The sequence below is a fragment of the Staurois parvus genome, unplaced genomic scaffold (genome assembly GCF_062004578.1).
Source record: "Staurois parvus isolate SC_StPar_1 unplaced genomic scaffold, SC_StPar_1.0 ptg000580l, whole genome shotgun sequence".
Taxonomy (NCBI): Eukaryota; Metazoa; Chordata; class Amphibia; order Anura; family Ranidae; genus Staurois; species Staurois parvus.
The window spans coordinates 406,319-427,679 of NW_028318376.1; the positions used below are offsets into that span (position 1 = coordinate 406,319).

Sequence of the window (21,361 nt, forward strand, 5' to 3'; positions counted from 1 at the left end):
TCTAAAGGGTTATTTAAAAAAAAAAAAATAACAAACAGGTCTATACTTACCTGCTGTGCGTAGTGGTTTTGTGCAGAGCAGCCCAGATCCTCCTCTTCTCAGGTCTCTTGCAGGCTCTCCAGGCCCCTCCCTCCTTTCGGGTGCCCCCACAGCAAACAGCTTGCTATGGGGTACCTGCTGCTCGGTGGGTGTCCATTCACACACGGAACCGTGGCTTGGTCCCCCCCCCCTTCTTATTGACTCACTAGCTGTGATTGACAGCAGTGAGAGTCAATGGCTTCCGCTTCTGTCTCAGCCAATGAAAAGAGGGGGTCCCAGGTGAGCTGAGACTCCAGTGCACACCGCTGGATGGAGAGGGGCTTAGGGGAGTATTAGGGGGGCTGGGGGGGGGGGGTGCATAGGGAAGGTTTTTTACCTTCATGCAAAGAATTCATGAAGGTAAAAAACCTTCAGCCTTTACAACCACTTTAAGCTGGCCCAAAGTAAGTGTTTAAATCAATTTAATTGCAGGAGTTCTTCAAGTTTGCTAAGGCCCTGTGTATAAAAACATTTACTATATTTTAAAAAATAGTTTTATCTTTTTCATGCTATGTTGCATCTCAGTTCTACTGATCTCTTTTAGCTTATCTGCAGCCACTTCCTGTGTTCATGCACCCTAGCTATGGTTGCATGGCATGTTTCATCAGACCTGCACACATCTCTAGAATCTGCATGGTGCATGGATCTTATAATCATCTGAATAATCAGCATGCAATAATAAACATCTGTAGGGTTTTTATTTCTGTCCGTGACCCAGTGGGAGTTTTGCTTCCTGTCCTAATGACACTCACAGTCAAAATGGGGGGAACAATTTTCATTAGGACAGGAGGACACAGACAGAAATAAAAACAGGTCTAACCCTTCCCAGCTATTTAAAAAAATAAAATGTTTTGGCTTGAGTTTGATTTTAAGAAATAAGTTTTGTAACCGTCTTCTGTAATGCATGTGTGTTTCCTTCAACAGATTGTATTTTGCCTTACCTACAAACCCCGGGGAACAGTTCTTCATGTTTTGCACACTTGCAGCTTGGCTGATAAACAAAGCTGGACACCGCTTTGAACAGCCACAAGAATATGATGATCCTAATGCTACCATCTCCAAAATCCTCACTGAGCTACGGTCATTTGTAAGTTGCATTTTATAGGATTCACTTCATGTGAATTGACTGGAGGGTTAGCCTGACCAAACGTAGAGCTTTAGTTATGGGTGATTCATCCAGTGGCTATTTTCATTATATCTCTCTGGCAGTCCTTCATTGACATCTGCATGCTGTTCCTCCCTGTTTCCCCGTTATTTTTTTTTTACTGCTTTCAGGCAGCAGGATGCATTTCTGTAATGTAAAATATAAAATGCATTCAAATATCAAGACCCTACTGTAATGGACAGACCTGGAAGCTTAGATTCACAGATTTTGCTGCCAAGATGTATAAAAAGAAAGGAAGTGGTGGGCTATAATTTTTTTTCTTCTGGTCTCTCTCAGGGTGGCATAGCTGATTTCCCTCCTTCCAAACTAAAGGCAGGCTATGGAGAACAAGTGTGTTATGTGCTTGATTTTCTGTCAGAAGAAGTTTTAAAACATACAGGCTTTACCTGGAAAAGGTGAGAGATGTTTTGAAATACAATGCGCAAATAGCATTTCTTATTAACCAAACATTGATAGTTTCATTGCACTTTATGATATAACATGCAGCAAAGTGAGTGATATCTAGAAACTCACAGCAAACCAGAGCCAAATTAAAGAGAATCGTTAATGAGACTATTATATTATATATATATAAATATATATATTTATATATATAGTGGCTGCTACAGAGTATTGCACACTACTGTAATCAAATAAAGCGGTTATGTTAGGTAAAATAAAATTTTATAGGTGAAAATAACCCTTTAGTTGCATTCTTCATGTAGTTTTTGTGGCCTTTAAGCTGGCCATACATGGCTTGAATTTGCCTTTTGAATCAAATAAAATTCCACAAGTGGGTGCCTCTGTTTGCACTACCTTCTTCCATTAAAGTCAACCAAAAAAATCAAAGGAGCCAGGTGGAAGGTTGTCAGCTCAACATTGACTTTCACTTGCAGTCACTGTTCAAGTATTCAGACAGCTGCAAGGAACAGCCAGCTGAAGAGATATCTCCATCCACACTGTTTGGGAATCTACTGTTTTCTTATCTGTACTTATACTATACTATAGGTAGCCTTATTCATGACAGCAATGGAATATACCCATGATTTGCTCTGAAATTAACTTGTTTACTTAAATGACAAAAAGGAAAAAGCAAAGCTAAGCCACAGTAACTTATCTGGGTGGAGACAAAATCCCCTTGTTAGGTCACAGTGTGCAGTGATATTTTGCTGTTAATTTTAATGCCTAAAAACCTGTAAAAGTACAATACTGTGTGTTCCATAATACTTAGACTGGGATTTTCATTACAAACATAATTAGGCATGATTTATTTATGTGGATTGGTGGCATCTTTTAAATAATTTGGTTTTCTTTATTAATTACACTGTGTGCACAATTATTAGGCAAGTGAGTATTTTTGACCAAATCATCATTTTTATGTACCCACAGCTTTTCCTCCCGTACCACTATCCTCTCCCTCCTAGATTGTAAGCTCCAAGGAGCAGGGCCCTCGAACCCCTCATGTATCACATTGTATTGTTATTCTACTGTCTCATGTATTGTCTCCCATTGTAATGTACAGCGCTGAGCAAACTGTTGGCGCTACATAAATACTGTATAATAATAATATGTATATTGTCCAACTCCAAGCTGTATAAGCATGAATGCTTATTGGATTTAAGCATATCAGGGGATGTGTATTTGTGTAATGAGGGAGGGTGTGGCCTAAGGAGATCAACACCCTATATCAAGGTGTGCATAATTATTAAGCAGCTTCTTTTCCTCTGGCAAAATGGACCAAAACTAGATTTAACTGACTCTGAAAAGTCAAAAATTGTAAACAGTCTTTCAGAGTGGTGCAGAACTCTTGAAATTCCTAATATATTGGGGCATGATCACAGAACCATCTGTTGCAAATAGTCAGCAGGGTTGCAAGAAACGTGTTAAAAAAAAAAATGCCATTTAATTGCCAAAGATTTGAGAAGAATCAAACGTGAAGCTACCAGCAACCCATTATCCTCCAGTGCTGTCATATTCCAGAACTGCAACCTACCTGGACTGCCCAGAAGTACAAGGTGTTCTGTGCTCACTGACATAGCCAAGGTAAGGGAGGCTGAAACCCGACCACAACTAAACAAGACACATAAGTTGAAATCTCAAGACCGGGCCAAGATTTATGGACTGATGAGATTAGACCAGATGGATGGGCCTGTGGCTGGATTAGTAATGGGCACAGGGCTCCACTTCAACTCAAATGCCAGCAAGGTGGAGGTGGGGTACTGGTATGGGCTGATATTAATATAGATGAGCTAGTTGGACCTTTTTGGGTTCAAGATGGACTCAAAATCAACTCCCAAACCTACTGCCAGTTTTTAGAAGACACTTTCTTCAAGAAGTGGTACAGGAAAAAGTCTGTCTTTCAAGAAGACCATGATATTTATATGCAGGACAATGCTCCACTGCATGCATTGAGCTACTCCACTGCGTGGCAAGCCAGTAAAGGCCTTAAAGATGAGAGAATAATGACGTGGCCCCCTTCTTCCCCTGACCTAAACCCTATTGAGAACTTGTTGGCCCCTTTAAACCGGAGATTTACGGTGAAGGAAAAACAGTACACCTCTCTGAACAGTGTCTGGGAGACTGATTGCTGCTGGACAAATAGTTCATCATCCACAGATCAAGAAACTGGCAGACTCCATGAATGGAAGGCTTATGAGTTGTTTGTTTCATATTCTCACTTTAAGTCTAGGTTCACACCTAAGTGGTTTGCATTTTGCAGAAACGCAGTACAGTCCATTTAACATGATTTCCTATTGGATATGTTCACATCTCCGCATTTTCACCTGGTGCATTTTTTGGAAAGGGTTGGGGACTTTTTTTAAACTCAAAACGTTGCATTTTAGTTCTGTAGACTTCAATGGAGACGTTGCAGAAATGCATGTAGTGCGTTTTGCGTTTTAATTTGCCCAGCAACAAGTTGGAAAAACAAAAAAAATCAAAAATCGTCAAATACGTATGTACAAAAATGCACTGCAGAAACGGATCAAACGCAAACTGCATAGGTGTGAATCTTGCCTAACAGATGAAAATAAACAAGAAAGATGGGATTTGTGTTCATTTAGTTGCATAACAATTCTGCACACTAATAGGTGCCCAATAATTGTGCACACAGATATTCTCCTAAGAAAGCCACCTCACTTTTACGTTGTTAAATATTCAGGTTTGAGGTTCATTAACATTTTGGATTGACCGAGAGTACTGTAGCTGTTCAATAATGACATTAATCCTCAAAAATACAACATGCCTAGTAACTGTGCACACAGTGTATGCATGTAAATACCATAAATATCCATATTTAGGGCCTAAAAAGCAATTTGTTAATCAGAAATTAATTCCTTCTGCCATTTTTTTTTCTTTAAATGCTGTACTTTAAGTACTCAAGTTTAAGTACTTTTCCATTGTAAGTTTTTTTTTAGTTTTGTTTTTCCATTTCAGGCCTGTATATCCTTCAGAGGAGTTAGATGAAGAAGTTATAGTGGAGGATGATGCAGAGTTAACATTAAATAAATTTGAAGATGAAATTGTTGTGAGTATCGTGAGTTTAAGAAGTATCTACAGAGTAAGGGCTTCCCAGTAGGTGGCATAATTTAATTGTCATAATAACTTGTATGCCACTTGACTGTAGCCAATAAGCAAAACCCTTCTTAAAGATAAACTGTAATACGTTTGGGTCAATATTATTCTTTTTTCAATTTTTAAACCCATACCAATCCCCCCCCCCCCCCCCAATTCATGCTTTCCTTATCAGTTCCTAATTGGGGCGGAGAAAGATTGCTCATCTCCCTATAAATTTAGACAAGCTTATGGGGGCGGTCACAGATGGGTCATTGTCCTGCAAGAGTACATATTTCTGCTGGAGTGCAAAACAGCAGTTGAACACAGCAGTTTAACTAAAGCAGGATAATTAAAGCAGCAAGAAGATACAGTTGTGTCCAAAATTATTCAACCCCCACTGAAATTGAGTGTTTTGGCCAGTTTGACATTGCTTTTGATCATTCAGTCATCTTGCTTACATTTACATTAAAGAGGCACTTGTAGGTCAGACAAATATAACATAACAGTTATAATGAAATAACCACAAATGTCTTTTCTGTGCTCACAGCATTATCAGTTTTATTCAACCCCCAAGTGACATTCAATCTTAGTACTTAGTACAGCATCCTTTTACAGTTATAACAGCTTTTAAACGTGAAGCATAGCTTGACACAAGTGTCTTGCAGCGATCTACGGGTATCTTCGCCCATTCTTCATGGGCAAAGGCCTCCAGTTCAGTCACATTCTTAGGCTTGCGCACTGCAACTGCTTTCTTTAAGTCCCACCAGAGGTTCTCAATCGGATTTAAGTCTGGTGACTGCGATGGCCACTCCAAAATGTTCCAGCCTTTCCTCTGCAACCATGCTCTAGTGGACTTGGAGGTATGCTTGGGATCATTGTCCTGTTGAAAGGTCCAACGTCTCCCAAGCCTCAGGTGTGTGACGGACTGCATCACGTTTCCATCCAATATCTCCTGGTACTGAAGAGAATTCATGGTACCTTGCACACGCTGAAGCTTCCCTGTACCTGCAGAAGCAAAACAGCCCCAAAGCATGATTGACCCTCCACCATGCTTCACAGTAGGCAAGGTGTTCTTTTCATCATAGGCCTTGTTCTTCCTCCTCCAAACATAGCGTTGATCCATGGGCCCAAACAGTTCTAATTTTGTTTCATCAGTCCACAGAACACTATCCCACAACTTTTGTGGTTTGTCCACATGGCTTTTGGCATACTGCAGTCGACTCTTCTTATTCTTTGGAGACAGCAAGGGGGTACGCCTGGGAGTTCTGGCACGGAGGCCTTCATTACGCAGTGTGCGTCTTATTGTCTGGGCTGAAACTTCTGTACCCACATCTGACAAATCTTTTCTCAGTTCCTCAGCAGTCACACGGGGACTTCTCTCCACTCTACGCTTCAGGTAGCGCACAGCAGTCGAAGTCAGCATCTTCTTTCTGCCACGACCAGGTAGCGTTTCAACAGTGCCCTTTGCCTTGAATTTGCGAATGATGCTTCCTAAGGTGTCTCTTGGTATGTTTAACATCTTTGCAATCTTCTTATAGCCATTGCCCTTCCTGTGAAGAGAAATCACCTCTTCTCTTGTCTTCCTGGACCATTCTCTTGCCTTCACCATGTTTGTAACCACACCAGTAAATGTCTAGAAGGAGCTGAGTATCACAGTCATTTTAAAGCTGCCTAATTGGTGCTTATTATGCTTGATTGCTGCTCGGTGACATCCACAGGTGTTTTCAATACCTGATGGAAAGCACCTGTATGAACCTCTGTTCTTCAGAGTGGTAGTCTTTAAGGGGTTGAATAATTGTGGCAATGAAGAAACCACATAAGAACCATTTACTACTGTATTACATAAACAATTGATGTCATTTTAGTTGCATTTGGGTAGTTACAACGTCCTTGTAGGATTTGATTCTGAATACAATTCCAAATGTACACTATAGTCCCTAAACCCCTTTACAGCATTGGGGGTTGAATAATTTTGGACACAACTGTACAACAAACATGTCTACTGCACTCTGGATGGACTGCAAGCAAAACACCCTGGGAAACATCTCCTACAAGTCTGATTCCCATTGCATCTACCTTTTTAATATGCCTGACCACTTCTGTCTACAACAGTTCACTTTCATCCAAACTAGACTCATTTGCTCCTCTAACTACATGAAGTATCAGGTCACAACAATTACAACCGTGGCAGACTGACGACACCAGAAATCTTAAGAGACATAGTCGTGCACTGGAGGGACTGAGGCATAAAAACCAAATCCCAGCAAGCATTCACCGTATAGAAATCTGCTTTCTTAAAATACAATTCCTCCCTCCATGCTGCAAAACAAGCCTACTTTGTCTACCTTGTCATCCAGTCCTCGTCTCTTCTCTACTTTTAACTCTCTACTTTCTCCACCTTCACCCAGTAACTCAATAACTGCTCACAGGATTACCAATCATTTCAAAAACAAGATTGATGCAATTCGTAGGGGCATCTCCACTGCACAGACATCTATCCCACTTAGCATACCTTATGTTAAGCCAACCTCAACACTTTCCTCTTTTGACCTTGCAATTAATGAAGAGGTCATTCAAGTTTTCTCAGAAGCCCATCTCACCACCTGCCCTGAATCCCGTCCCCTCACAACTACTATGGTCACCCCCTCTTCTTCTGTCCTATGCTCCCTCACTCACATCTTCAATCTCACTCTCTCTAACGGTGCCTTCCCCTCTCCTCTAAAGCATGCACAGATCACTCCCATACTTAAAAAGCCCTCACTGGACCCCACCAATCTGAACAACTTAAGACCCATCTCACTACTCCGGTTTGCCTCTAAACTCTTAGAACGCTTAGTCTACAATTGCCTGAGCTCCTACCTCACTGACAACAACCTTTTTGACCCTTTACAGTCTGGCTTTCCCTCACTATACTCCACTGAAACTGACCTACTAAATCCCACTAATGATTTACTAACTGCTAAAACCAATGGCCACTACTCCGTACTCTTACTACTTGACCTCTCTGCGGCTTTTGATACTGTTGACCGTCCAGTCCTCCTAAAAAAAATCCACTCTCTTGTCCTCCAAGACTCTGCTCTTTCCTGGTTCTCCTCCTGCCTATCACAGCGCTCCTTCAGCGTTACCTATAACTCTGTCTCCTCCTCTCCACTTCCTCTTTCTGTAGGGGTCCCTCAAGGTTCTGTCCTTAAACCCCTTCTCTTCTCCATCTACACCTCCTCCCTTGGTCACTTGATAAACTCCCATGGCGTTAAGTACCATCTCTATGCTGATGACACAAATCTATCTTTCTACTCCTCAACTCACCCCTTCAGTCTACTCTTGCATTACTAACATACTAAGTGACATATCAGTCACTCCACTTCCTCAAATTAAATCTTTCTAAAACCGAGCTCATACTATTCCCTCCAGCCCGTGCCCCCTCCCCTGACTTCTCCATCAAGATCAATAATACAACCATCAGTCCCTTCCCTCATGCCAGGGTACTAGGTGTAATCCTGGACTCCCATCTGTCCTTTCAGCTCCAAATCCAATCACTGTCCAAATCTTGTATACTTCATCTCCGCAACATCTGCAAGATACGCCCGTTCTTAACCTCTGAAACCACTAAGCAAGTTATTCACTCCTTTGTTATCTCTCGCCTTGACTATTGTAACTCCCTCCTCATTGGCCTACCTCATCGCAGGTTATCCCCTCTTTAGTCTAACATGAATGCTGCTGCTAGACTCATCCGCCTTACCAACCGTTCCAGATCTGCCATCTCTTTCTGCCCATACCTCCACTGGCTTTCCATTGCCCAACAAATAAAATTCAAAACACTAACCAAAACATATAAAGCTATTTTTGGCGCCGAAATTTTGGTGCATCTCTAATATATATCTATATATATATATATATATATATATATATATTTATTAGAGATGCACCAAAATTTCGGCGCCAAAAATATATATATAATATATATATTCATAAATATATATATTTGCACATATTGCATAATCCTTAGTATGGCTAAAGCTTGTTTGGCCTTACTTCTCTTCTGGGTCACAGGGGAACACTTATTTTTTCACTTCTATGACCCAGATTCAGCCGACAGCATGCCGATACAGGCTCTGCAAGGATCCCGACTGTAATGTCAGAATCCACCCAGATGCCTGACAGGCAGCTGGCTCAGCCTCTCAACGCACCACTAAGAGCTTGAGCCAGCTGCTTCCACTTCCTTCACAGCCTAGCACTCCAGTGAGTGCTGGAAGGGGAGAGCAGAAAGCCAGTAACTGACAGTCACCACTCTCTGCTAAGTGAAGACCCAGAACTGAGAGAACAGCTGTCACGTGATCGATCAGTTCCTTTGTCTTAGAGCCGGTGGGGGACCAGTCGATCCGATGCTGCAGCCACATAGTTGAGCATGTATGTGTGTTTATTTATTTTTTAATCTCTATTTTCTGAATCAAAGTATGTTATCTGTTATTTTGTTTTCTTCCAGGAAGAAGAATCTGACAATGATGAGGAGCACTTAGTAGATTTAAACATTCTGAAATCACAAAGTAATAAAATGGCAAGTAAACAAGTACTTTGTTGTTTGCAACTGACCACATAAAATACGCTCAGTGCAAATTGAGGAAAAAATACAAGTTTTTCTGGAAAAAAAAAGGAAAAATGTTGCAGTATGAGTTTTGGTCATGATGGTTCAGTGGTGTGGGTAAACCAATTCACCCTGATTATAAAGGACAACAGTCTGGTAAATAGCAAATAGATCTAGCGACACACTCCCACGTTTAGAAATTGAGATAAAATCATTTATGGGTTTAAATTGGTGATCTTATTTACTTTATATTAGAAACTATTAACAAGATGTTGTTTTTTTTCAGCTATAAAAAATAAAAGTGAAACTAGAAGAAAGGAGTGCTTTAGATTTTATTCCACCACCACCACCACCACTCTATTCAAAATGAAGAAAAAATATTTAGGCTTTACATAGACTTTAAAGGAAACCTATGTTGAATAAAATGTATAGGTTCTTGTTTCTAATATCCTTCTGAAAAAGCTGGTTGTATCATTTTCAGAAGGAGGCCATCAATGGCATCCTCCAAATTTCACTCGGCATATGTTCCTTATTTTGAGCAACATTGCTAAACAAATATGTTTTGCAACTAAGAAGTGAGAGCTGGATGAAAAGATTACACATTTAGTTCATATATTTTATCATTTGTTTCCTTTTAATTGCTGAAATTATTACAGAGAGTGTCTACCTGTTGTAAATAAATCAATAGAAAATAAATCATTTATTTTCTTTAGAATGTTGGAGAAACATCTAAACCAGAGGAGATTTTGGAATCTAAAACGGATGCAGCAGAGTGGTACCTGGAGGTGGAACGAGTACTTCCACAGCTGAAGGTCACAGTGAGAACTGATAATAAGGTGAGCTATTACTCTTGTCACTTGTGCTCAACAACAATACAGAGAGTGATGGTGTGTTGTAGAATTTAATATACGTATCAACTAAAGCTGCCATAGATAGATCAAAATTCATCTGGTTCAGCAGGGACCAGTCGGATTTCGACCCATCTTTGGCTGTTCCTGTTTGTAAGAAGTCGATCTAATGATCGACTACTCATGAATGAGTTTATTGGAAAATTTTTGTTTGATCAATGCTGCAGTGCTGATCAGTGTATTCTGACAGTCGAGGACTCCCCACTGTCAAAATACTATAGCACAGTGGGGGGGAGGATTCCTCCAACTACTTTGCTTGTGTAGATGGGGGAATGCATTCATTTTTTTTCGAACAGCTGATCAAAATAATTGATCTATGAATGTATGGACAGCCTAACTGTAAGAATTAGTCTGAAAATGGAAGGTGATTTCTGACTGCTGATGGCTAATGCATTTTATTGCACTTTTTACTTTCTTTATGTTGGATGGTCTACTGTACAATGTTTTGGGTCTTCTTTATAACATTTTCAGTTTGTTTTGGTTTATATTCAGATGGTGGCTATGACAGCACAGGTTTTAGCAGAAAGAACAGTCATACATATAATGTATTCCACCTTGTAACAAGAAAGAGATTTTGTCTTATTTTTTAGGATTGGAGAATTCATGTTGATCAAATGCACCAACACAAAGGTGGAATTGAATCATCCTTAAAGGAAACAAAGGTATGCCAAGCTGAATACTAAAAGTGCTGCTGTGCAGGGGCAACTGACAGTAGACTCCTGTTTTCTGTATCTGCGCTTTTGGTTTCAAAGTCTTCATTTATCCTCACAGTGATCATAGTCAGGCTTTCTATGATGAGATTCTGGGACAGCCCATTAGATGTGTTACCTCCCACCGCACAGGAAGTTTGGGGGGGGGGGGGAGGGGGGCAAGCAGAACGGAGGAGGATTACTGTAGTAAAAGAAGAGAAATCGGCACAAGGGACGCATCCTACTGATGGTGAGTTTTGTCCCTTGTGCTGATTTTTCTGTTTTTTTGGCTGCACTTAGTCTTTAATTTTTATTATGAGGCAGCTCATCAAATTATGTTCCGTCAAGCAGTAAGTAAAGTAAACTGCATTGATCATGACTTGATTTTATGGTCCTCTGCAGCAGAGTTATAAAGGGTTAGTAAAACTGTATGATCTAACATTTTAGAAAAAAAAAACTACAATAAACGTAAAAGCCAACTAATAAAGCCTTCTGCCATATATCTCTGTCCTGTGTTTAAGAAGGGCGTTTACATAACATATACATATATCTAAGGAAAGCTAGCAGGTGAATTTACTACCTTGTGGCCCTCACCACTAATGGATAAATCATTTTTAAATAAATACACATTACACTTTGCACATCACTTTTCACTTGCTTTGCTATCCGTGTTTTACTGTCCTCATATCTATAACCTTCTGGTCTGTCTAACAAACTATAGTTGTATTAGTGGAGTATAAATAAAAATAACAATTTAATACCAACCCAGGGTTCCTATGTTGTTTCTATTTTTTCTCCTGCTGCTCATTATAACTGCTGGTAACCAAACATATTTTAGAGAAGTGCATTTTCTTCATTATTTAGATGTCCATAACTTGTATGTAATACATGAAATAGAAAAGCTTTCTTAGACTTCCCCCTTTACTTTTCTCATGCATGGCAAAATAATAAGGTTATATAACTTCTCCTCCCCAGCAGCACGCACTCGCCTTTCCTCACGTTCCTGCTGCTCAGTTCAGCTTCTAGGAGTTAAGGTAAAGCTCTGTGTATTCTCCAGGCTTCTTAGCACTTAAACAGGGCTGATGAGGGCTATTTCTCTGCCCCCATGTGGGAGGAAGGAAGTTTAGTGACCCTGTTTCCCACTGCATGCACAAGGTAAAGGATCACATTAACATTCCATCCAAGATGAGCAGTTTTTGATTATGTTGACTGATACTGTTGTGTACACTTTTGTGTGTGTCATTTTTGCTGTCAAGATCTACTTTCTGAGTAATTAGTTATCAGGTAAAAGATCTTTTAGCGGTTTCCTTGTGCTCAGAGGTTGACACATCATCTTAGTTTAGCAGAGCCTAGACATACCTTCCAGTCAAAGTATTTTTACTTTTTCCCTAACCTGTAAAATGCCTCAAAAAGTCAAAGTATATCTAGATTCTGTATGCGTATATTTTGAGTTACTACACTGTTTACCTTAATGTAATTTTAGTGTGACTTTCACATATTTACATGCTTGCATGTGTTTGGTATTACGTTACATCTAGAACTGGTAAATTCACCTTTAGAAGCAAGGTAGATTAGCTGCTACAATGAATCTGCCACTTGGGGAGTGCACTGTTTTCAGGGAGTCATAGACTTCCATTCCACTTTGTGGCACTGCAGAGCAGGAAACAGAGCTTGCATAAGTAACAGTATTAGATATTGATAAGAATCTCCACTAGGATAACCTTTTTTGCATAATTGTTTATAAAACTGTAACATAATCTTATGCTTTTCAATAAATGACATCTATTTTTTTGGTATTAGGGTTATCTGGACAAGCTTCAAAATGAGGTCAGCAAGACCTTGGAGAAAGTGGCTAGTCGTGAGAAATATATCAACAGCCAGTTGGATCCCCTGGTTCAGGAGTATCGAACAGCACAAGCCCAGCTGAGTGAGGTGATCTTCTGAGTTTATTATGTTTATCTTAAAGGATAAGTCCACCTTTGGAACGTGTTACAGCTGGCATCCCACACCCACTGTGACTTTTTAAAAATAGCATGACTGTCGAGGCTTCACCTGCACCCCTGCGTCACTTATTCACAGATTCTTGAGAATGAATAAACTACAAGTTCCGTCTTCCACTGGGGCTGATAAGTGCTCTCACGGTCCACTGACATGTCCTCTGGCTGTCAAACAGAAAGCCCTCAGAGAGGTACAAGCTGAAAGCCAGAGGATATGTCTTTAAGAGCCCACATTGCAACCATGATCTACTAATCAGAGGTGCTATGCTTTCCAGGCTGCATGAAAGAATAATAAATGCACATTCTCTTCTGCATTATTTTTTCTGTAAAAGTGAACTTAGCCTTTAGGACCAATTCACACCATAGAAACGCAGTCCAGATGTGTTCCGGATGAGTTTCCACATGCGCATATTTGGTGCATTTTTTATGCTTTTTTTGTGCATTCCAGTGCGTTTTTGATGCTTTATTCAATGTAAATAGGGACATGTGCGTTTCAGTGCAAAAACATGCACACTCACCTATGTGGCTGCAGTATCTATCCAATGCTTCAGCTGTCCCCAACCGCCTCTAAGACTGAGAATCAAGTCATTACATTACTGCTTTAGCCCTGTGGCAGCTGAATCTGGATCACAGGAGAGAACAAGTGCACTCCTGTAAACTACAAGAAAAGTAAAAAAAGTTGGGACGCTGTGCAAAATCTACAGAAAACAGAATGCAATGATTTTCAAGTCTTGTAAACTTATATTTTATTCACGATATAAAATAGTAAACATATCAAATGTTTAAACTTAGAAAATGTACCATTTTAAGAAAAAAGGTAACACATCTCAAAATAGTTAGCGTAGCATCCCCTCTTCTTTTAACAACTCTCTGTAAATGTCTGGGAACCAGACTGGGAGGAGACCAGTTGCTGGAGTTTTAGGAGTGAAATGTTGTCCCATTTTTGTATAATATAGGATTCTAACTGCTCAACAGTCCTGGGTCTTCTTTGCCATATTTTTCTTTTTGAGATGCACCCATTATTTTCAATTGCAGGCAGGTCAGTTAGGCACCTGGACTCTTCTACTATGAAGTCATGCTGTTGTCATAGATGCAGTATGCAGTTTAGCATTGTCCTTCTGAAATATGCAAGGCCTCCCCTGAAAATGACATCTTGATGGGAACATATGCTGCTCAAAAACGTAATATATTTTTTGGGACTGATGGTGCTCTAATGCACCTACATATGATCAGAGATGCAGGCTTTTGAACTTACTGCTGATAACAAGCCGGAGGGTCCCTCTCCTCTTAATTCTGGAGGACACGGTGCCCATGGTTACCAAAAAGAATATCAGATTTAGATTTGTTTAACCACAGAACAGTTTTCCACTTTGCAACAGACCATTTTAAATAAGCTTTGGCTGGTGGTGTTCAGGTATGGCCTCTTCTTTGCATGATAGAGCTTTACCTTGCATTTTTGAATGGCACAGCAAACTGTTTACACAGTGATTTTTGGAAGTATTCCTGATCACAGAATCATGCCTGTTAGTAATGCAGTGCTGTCTGAGGGCCAGAAGATCATGGGCACCCAATATTTACCTTTTCCGTTACACACAGATATTTCTTCAGATTCTCTGAATCTTTTGATATTATGAACTGTAGATGATGATTTTATGTTAAGGGACATTATTCTGAAATTGTTTGACAATTTTTAATCACAGCTTTTCACAGATTGGTGAACCTCTGCCCATCTTTATTTCTGAGACAATCTGACTCTCTAAGATGCTCTTTTTATACCCAGTCATGTTACTGACCTGTTGCCAATTAACCTAATTAATTGCAAAATGTTCTTCCAGCTCTTCCTTCTTTTGTACCACTCTCACAGTACTTTGCCAGCTTTTTCTTGCCCTGTACGAAGATATTTGAGATGTGTTGCTGCCATCAATTTCAAAATTACCTTAGTTTGTTCCTAAAATGGTATATCTTCTCAGTTTAAACATTTAATATGCTTTTTATTTTCTATTGTGAATAAACTATGGGTTTATGATATATGTCTAATTAGGGTTGTATGACCAAAAGAGCTTTGGCAATACTTATCCTTTAATTGTAACAAAATCTGGTTTTACTGTTTGGGTAAACTTGGGAATATCATTAGCCATTCAGGACAACCACTTCTTTTTCACTGCAGTTAACTTGCTCCAGTTTTTGAAAATGAATCCATGGACTGGTATGCTTTTCCTGAAATGTTCACCTTCTGGGCACAGTCCCAAATGTTTTTCTATGTACTTTGTTTCCTTTCAGATAGTGGTCTGTAAAATGCTGGAGTATGCGGATAAAGCATATTTTTACACCAAGTAATAATTTTTCTTCTGCTGCATAGCCAATTATTATATTAGTTAACGCGCATTTCATCAGGAAATAGTGCAGTTCACCAGGTCTATTTCATTCCTATAAAATAATTATTTTTTTTAGGGTAGACCCTAAATGTTTTTTGCTTTTGATATTATTCTTCTTCTCTTCTTAGCTAAAGGAACAATATCAGCAATTAACCACAAAAGTAACAGAGAAGACACGAATCCTGTCTGAGGTAAAGCACTGGAATATTATTTTTACACCTTAATATAATTTACAGCCATTCATAAACTCCTATACGTTTTCATAATTGAATTTATATGTTAGTCTATTTGTCTCTTGAAGAAGAATTCCAAGTGTTATAATGGCAAGCGAGTAAACACATGCTTTGCCAGTATTTGCAATTTGTGGGATTAAAAACGTATTCTTAGAAAATGTGCAGTCAGGACCATGGAAAATGTAGGCAGCTACACCTTTTTTTCAAATAACACTCTGTCATACACAGTGGCCACTGTAGTCTTCCACTACACAAAGCAACGTGCTTTGTGCAACACGTTAGATCTAAGGTTGATAGTTGGTTCGAATCTCTGCCAGTTCAGGCAGGAATCGGGCAAGATTATGGTAGGCTGATCGTACCCAGGTTGATCCATCGATTAACTTGGGTAGAACCAGCATATGGATTTTTAGCATTATTGCCTGTTCTCCTAGCAGGGGCGGCTGAGGTCAATCACAGCCAGTGAGTCAATAACACAGACAGAGGGGACAGGGCCGAGTTGCGGCTCCATGTGTGAATGGACACACAGAACAGCGGCTCGGGAACACGCTTGCTCAGGTGCCCCTGGAGCAAGCCAGGAGCGCCGGTGGGGAATCCGAGTTGGAAGAGGATGCAGGCTGCTCTGTGCAAAACCACTGCAGAGTGCAGGTAAGTATAACATGCTTGGTATTATTTTTTTTCTACACTGAACCTTTAGTATCGCTTCAGGAGACATTTTATGCAGCTTTTGCACCTAGAAAAATACACCTCCTTGCCTCCAAGCCCTGCACCACATCCTTATAGGTGTTATGGTGTGGAAAGCTATTCTGTTCTAGTATATAACAAGGTAATAAGGATTCTTCTTTCGTGTGCTTCTTTGTGTACAAGACTAACAACAAACACTGCAGGCTGGTGCTTCAGCTACAGGCCCATATTTGTTGAGCATTACTTTTGTAAACAGTGTAATCAAAAACAGATACAAATCAGCCTCTTCAAAGCACACAGGTCTGTATTAGGCTTCATATACACAAGCATCGTAAAATGATGCTATTCCCTAATGCTTTCTAAGTGTACCCTGATACTTTAGACTAAAATTTGTATTGAACTGAATGACTGGTAAAATAGAAGGGATGTAACAGAATTTTAGTACCCGAAATATAATATGAGGGATATTGGCTGAATTTTCTACCATCCTCATGTACTTGTCACACTACTAAAAGTAAGTTTACAGAATGTTTTATTTTAGTATCCTCAGAAATCTCTGCATACTATACGATCATACTATATAATGTAAGCAATATAGGACAAATCTGAGATCAGGTTGAGAGAAGTCCAAAACCAGCAGCCTACACTATATCCTGATACAAGATATATAGATATTAGAACTGCAGAGTATGATGCTCTAATCTCATGTAAAATTCAGAAAATGTCACCTAGTGTGATCTAAATCAGTCAATAAAAATAACAATATTACATTAGGAAAATACATAAGGGTGAAAACAAATAATAAAAATGTATGTGCAGTGATCACATACAGATAAAGTGCAAATATAGTGCAAACAAGAGTCCAGACATAGTCTTTCTAATAAATGTCCATACACAAATCAATATAGAGTGATAAAATCTCATGATCAATCCCCTTGCTTACGCTGGTGAAAGTAATATCTTGTTCACAGACTAAGAGTGGTCATAAAAGTTTACCTGTTAAGCTGTTAGCTTACTTATTAAGATACTTCTATGACTACTCTTAGGTTGAAGGTCATAACTATCTGGTATGCCTCTTTGAACACAGTACGGGGTGTGCAACACACTGTCTGTGAACAAGATATTCTTTTCACAGCACTAGCAAGGGTATTACGCTATTGCTTTGTGTATGGACATGAGGATCTTCAGAATGTATGAAAAAAAAAAATAAAATCAGCAGCTACAAATACTGTAGTTGCTCACTTTTAATAAAAGGACACTTACCTGTCCAAGAATCCAGCTCCATCCTTTCCTCGGCTGGTTCTTCATTGCCCTTTGAGTTCCCAGCGCCAGCATGTTTACTAAGGGAAGGCAGCTGTGACTCTTTGTAGCTTCACCTTTGGCATCCTCCTGCAGATGCTTGAGCTGTGCTTTGTGAATGGTTCCTGCAGCATTCTGGGACCTATCATGTGTTCCAGAAGGCTGTGGCCATGCGGGGGCGCAAATTTCTGCTCAGTTCGCCTAGGTCAGCCTTTCTCAACCTTTTCAACACAGAGGAACCCTTGAAATAACTTTCCGGTTATTTCAACCTCCAAAAATGTTATATTTCCACAACTCATGATGCATTAGTGTAATGTCAGTAGGAAAAATGCTCCTTACACTTGTCACTGGCAAGAATTACCCTCTGATAGATAGTTAAAAAGATCAATGGCATCAGTGGGAACTTATCTGACAGGCAGAAATTTCTCATTGCTCAAGGAACACCCAGCAATCTCTGGAGGAACCCTAGAATTCCATAGAAACCTAGTTGATAAACCCTGGCCCAGGTGATTCAAGCAGAAGTTTGAGAGGGTACCTGTCATCTCTGTGTATCACCTGAGGCCAGTCACTTCACTGGGTATATGTAAGGGTTTACAGCCATGTTAAGGCAAAATGCTCATCCAAAAAATGTGTTTCTTTTTAGGTTACTGAAGAGTTAGAAAAAGTTAAGCAGGAAATTGAAGAAAAAGGAAGTAGTATCACTGATGGTGGTAGGTACCAAAACTTGTTAATGATCTACACAGAACCAAACAATTGATCATAGATTTGTCTGTGTCAAATAATCTTTTGCTTGAAAATGATAATTCATGAAAATAACCCATGAAAAAGGTGAATTTGGTCATATTTAATTGGTGTTTCCACTATGATCTTTTCAGTGAATATGATCATTTATTGATCAAGCTATTAAACATTTAGTACTATTTTTATTTTATTAATGCATTTTTGTTAAAGCTGAATTCCAGACATACCTTTAGTCTTTCATGGTTGTATAGATTCATAAATCCTGTACTGAAATTGCGTATTGTGATTAGAAATTGCAGCAAGACATATAAATCCCACGATATTTCTTAGCTGGAGGACATCCAATATCATCTAACTTTCTGCCCCAGTCTTACTGTCCCTGGCAACCCCTTGCATTTATCTGGTTTCAGTTATTTCAAATATAGAGGCTCCACATCACATATGGGCATTACCCATGGTAGCATGCATGCAAATGCAGTTTTCCTAGGAATGCCCACTCATGACCTCCACCCATTAAATAATTTTTAGATTTGCTTAACTATTCTCAAGAGCTATTCTACTGCTTGCTTCAAGGCAGAGGGCTCTTGAGAGGAGTATTGAGATAGGAAGATGCTTTTATGAAGCTATGTTCAGGCCCCTGCTGGCTCTTTCCACCAGTCATGATATGCTTGCATTGCATATCATGAGAAGCATAAAGACCCAGTGTTGACACCACTGGGTCTGAAATTAGTTATGCAATGAAAATGCATGTTTTATTTAAAAAGCTCAGTATATTGATGAGGGGTGGAGGGAGGAATTGGAGAAAACAGCATAAATGCAGAGAAAAAAGACTTTAAAACGATGATTATATGATTGGATATATGGCCAGTTACCACAATAGCACCAGGCAGCCATTCAGGTGCACCATTTTCCCATCCTAAGCACAAATACAGCAATTGCTATTACACTGAAGTTGTGGAAATCAGATTTGCGCATTATTATGCAGAATGGCAACTTTGCTTTGTCAGTGCATCTTTTGGAAATTCATAGCACTTTTGTCTGCATGTATATAGTGCCCTGAAAAAGTATTAATACCCCTTGAAATGTTCCACATTTTGTCATGTTACAACCAAAAACGTAAATGTATTTTATTGGGATTTTATGTGATAGACCAACACAAAGTGGCACCTAACTGTGAAGTGGAAGGAAAATGATAAATGGTTTCAAAATTTATTTACAAATAAATATCTGAAAACTGTGGTGTGCATTTATATTCAGCCCCCCTGAGTCAATACTTTGTAGAACCACCTTTCGCTGCAATTACAGCTGCAAGTCTTTTTTGCTATGTTCTACCAGCTTTGCATATCTAGAGAGTGACATTTTTGCCCATTCTTCCTTGCCATATAGCTCAAGCTTCATCAGATTGGATGGAGAGCGTCTGTGAACAGCAATTTTAAGTCTTGCCACAGATTCTCAATTGGATTTCGGTCTGGACTTTAACTGGGCCATTCTAACACATGAAGATGCTTTGATCTAAACCATACATCTTCCAATCAACACTGACCAGCTTCCCTGACCCTGCTAAAGAAAAGCATCCCCACAACATGATGCTGCCACCGCGTTTCATGGTGGGGATGGTGTGTTCAGGATGATCTGCAGCGTTAATTTAACGCCACACGTGGCATTTTGCTTAGGCAAAAAAGTTCAATTTAGGTCTCATCTGACCAGAGCACCTTCTTCCACATGTTTACTGTGTCCCCCACATGGCTTCTCGCAAACTGCAGTTGGGACATATGGCTTTCTTTCAACAATGGCTTTCTTCTTGCCACTCTTCCAAAAAAGCCAAATTTGTGGAGTGCATGACTAATAGTTCCCATCTGAGCTGTGGACCTCTGCAGTTCCTCCAGAGTTACCATGGGCCTCTTGGCTGCTTCTCTGAATAATACTCTGCTTGCCCAGCCTGTAAGTTTAGGTGGGCGGCCATTTGTTGGTAGGTTTGCAGTTGTGCCATACTCTTTCCATTTCGGATGATGGATTGAACAGTGTTCCATGAGATGTTCAAAGCTTGGGATATTTTTTTTAGAACCTAACTGTGCTTTTAACTAATACACAACTTTATCCCTGACCTGTCTGCTGTGTTCCTTGGCCTTCATTATGCTGTTTGTTCACTAATGTTCTCTAACAAATTTCTGAGGGCTTTACAGAACAGCTGTATTTATACTGAGATTAAATTACACACAGGTGGACTCTGTTTACTAATTAGTTGACTTCTGAAGACAATTGGTTCCACTAGATTTTAGTTAGGGGTATCAGAGTAAAGGGGGCTGAATACAAATGCACGCTACACTTTTCAAATATTTATTTGTAAAAAACCATTTATCATTTTCCTTCTACAATTATGTGCCACTTTGTGTTGGTCTATCACATAAAATCCCAATAAAATACATTTACGTTTTTTGGTTGTAACATGACAAAATTTGGAAAAGTTCAAGGGTTATGAATACTTTTTCAAGGCACTGTATGTTGACTTTTTTTTTAAATTAAGGCTGGTTCTTTACTTACTATCAATGCATGTTATGATTATTTGTATTTCAGCTCCACTGGTGAAGATGAAGCAAGGCTTAAACAAGCTAAAGCAAGAGATTGTACAGATGGATATCAGAATTGGTGTAGTAGAACATACTTTGCTTCAGTCCAAACTGAAAGAAAAATCAAACATGACCAGAGATATGCATGCCACAATCATTCCAGACTCATCCATAGGACACTATTAGACTACAGCACACTTGTGCCTGATGTCTTTTTATTTTTAACAGGTTTGAATTTTGTATGATTTGGCATATATTTATTTACATTTTGTAAACTTTTTTGTTTTGACTGTATGTTAATATCTTTGATATGTTTAATAAATTAATATTCGCTATATACAGACATACATGAATGAATATAAGCACAACTGATTGTTGGTTTGAAAGAGTGAGTCTAACTAAAATGACTACATCAGACATTGTGTTAGTTGGCCCAGTTAGACTATCAATCCCCTAACCGTATCATAATGATCCAGTCTCCTCTTTTTTTGTAATTAACTTTTTATTAATTT

General features: G+C 39.4%; 1 protein-coding gene across 2 annotated transcripts in view; it reads left to right on the top strand.

Annotated features, from left to right (window-relative positions):
• IFT57 (intraflagellar transport 57) overlaps nucleotides 1-21,186 on the top strand; it is a 43,416-nt gene extending 22,230 nt beyond the window's left edge. For both annotated transcript variants that reach the window (XM_089692234.1, XM_089692235.1), the window contains exons 3-12: nucleotides 1,003-1,165; nucleotides 1,520-1,638; nucleotides 4,658-4,748; nucleotides 9,261-9,332; nucleotides 10,073-10,195; nucleotides 10,858-10,929; nucleotides 12,757-12,888; nucleotides 15,457-15,519; nucleotides 18,185-18,251; nucleotides 20,857-21,186. In XM_089692234.1, the coding sequence (XP_089548360.1) occupies nucleotides 1,003-1,165; nucleotides 1,520-1,638; nucleotides 4,658-4,748; nucleotides 9,261-9,332; nucleotides 10,073-10,195; nucleotides 10,858-10,929; nucleotides 12,757-12,888; nucleotides 15,457-15,519; nucleotides 18,185-18,251; nucleotides 20,857-21,035 (1,081 nt within the window). In that variant the 3' untranslated portion in view covers nucleotides 21,036-21,186. The remainder of the gene's footprint in view (nucleotides 1-1,002; nucleotides 1,166-1,519; nucleotides 1,639-4,657; nucleotides 4,749-9,260; nucleotides 9,333-10,072; nucleotides 10,196-10,857; nucleotides 10,930-12,756; nucleotides 12,889-15,456; nucleotides 15,520-18,184; nucleotides 18,252-20,856) is intronic.
• The last annotated feature ends 175 nt before the right edge of the window (nucleotides 21,187-21,361 follow it).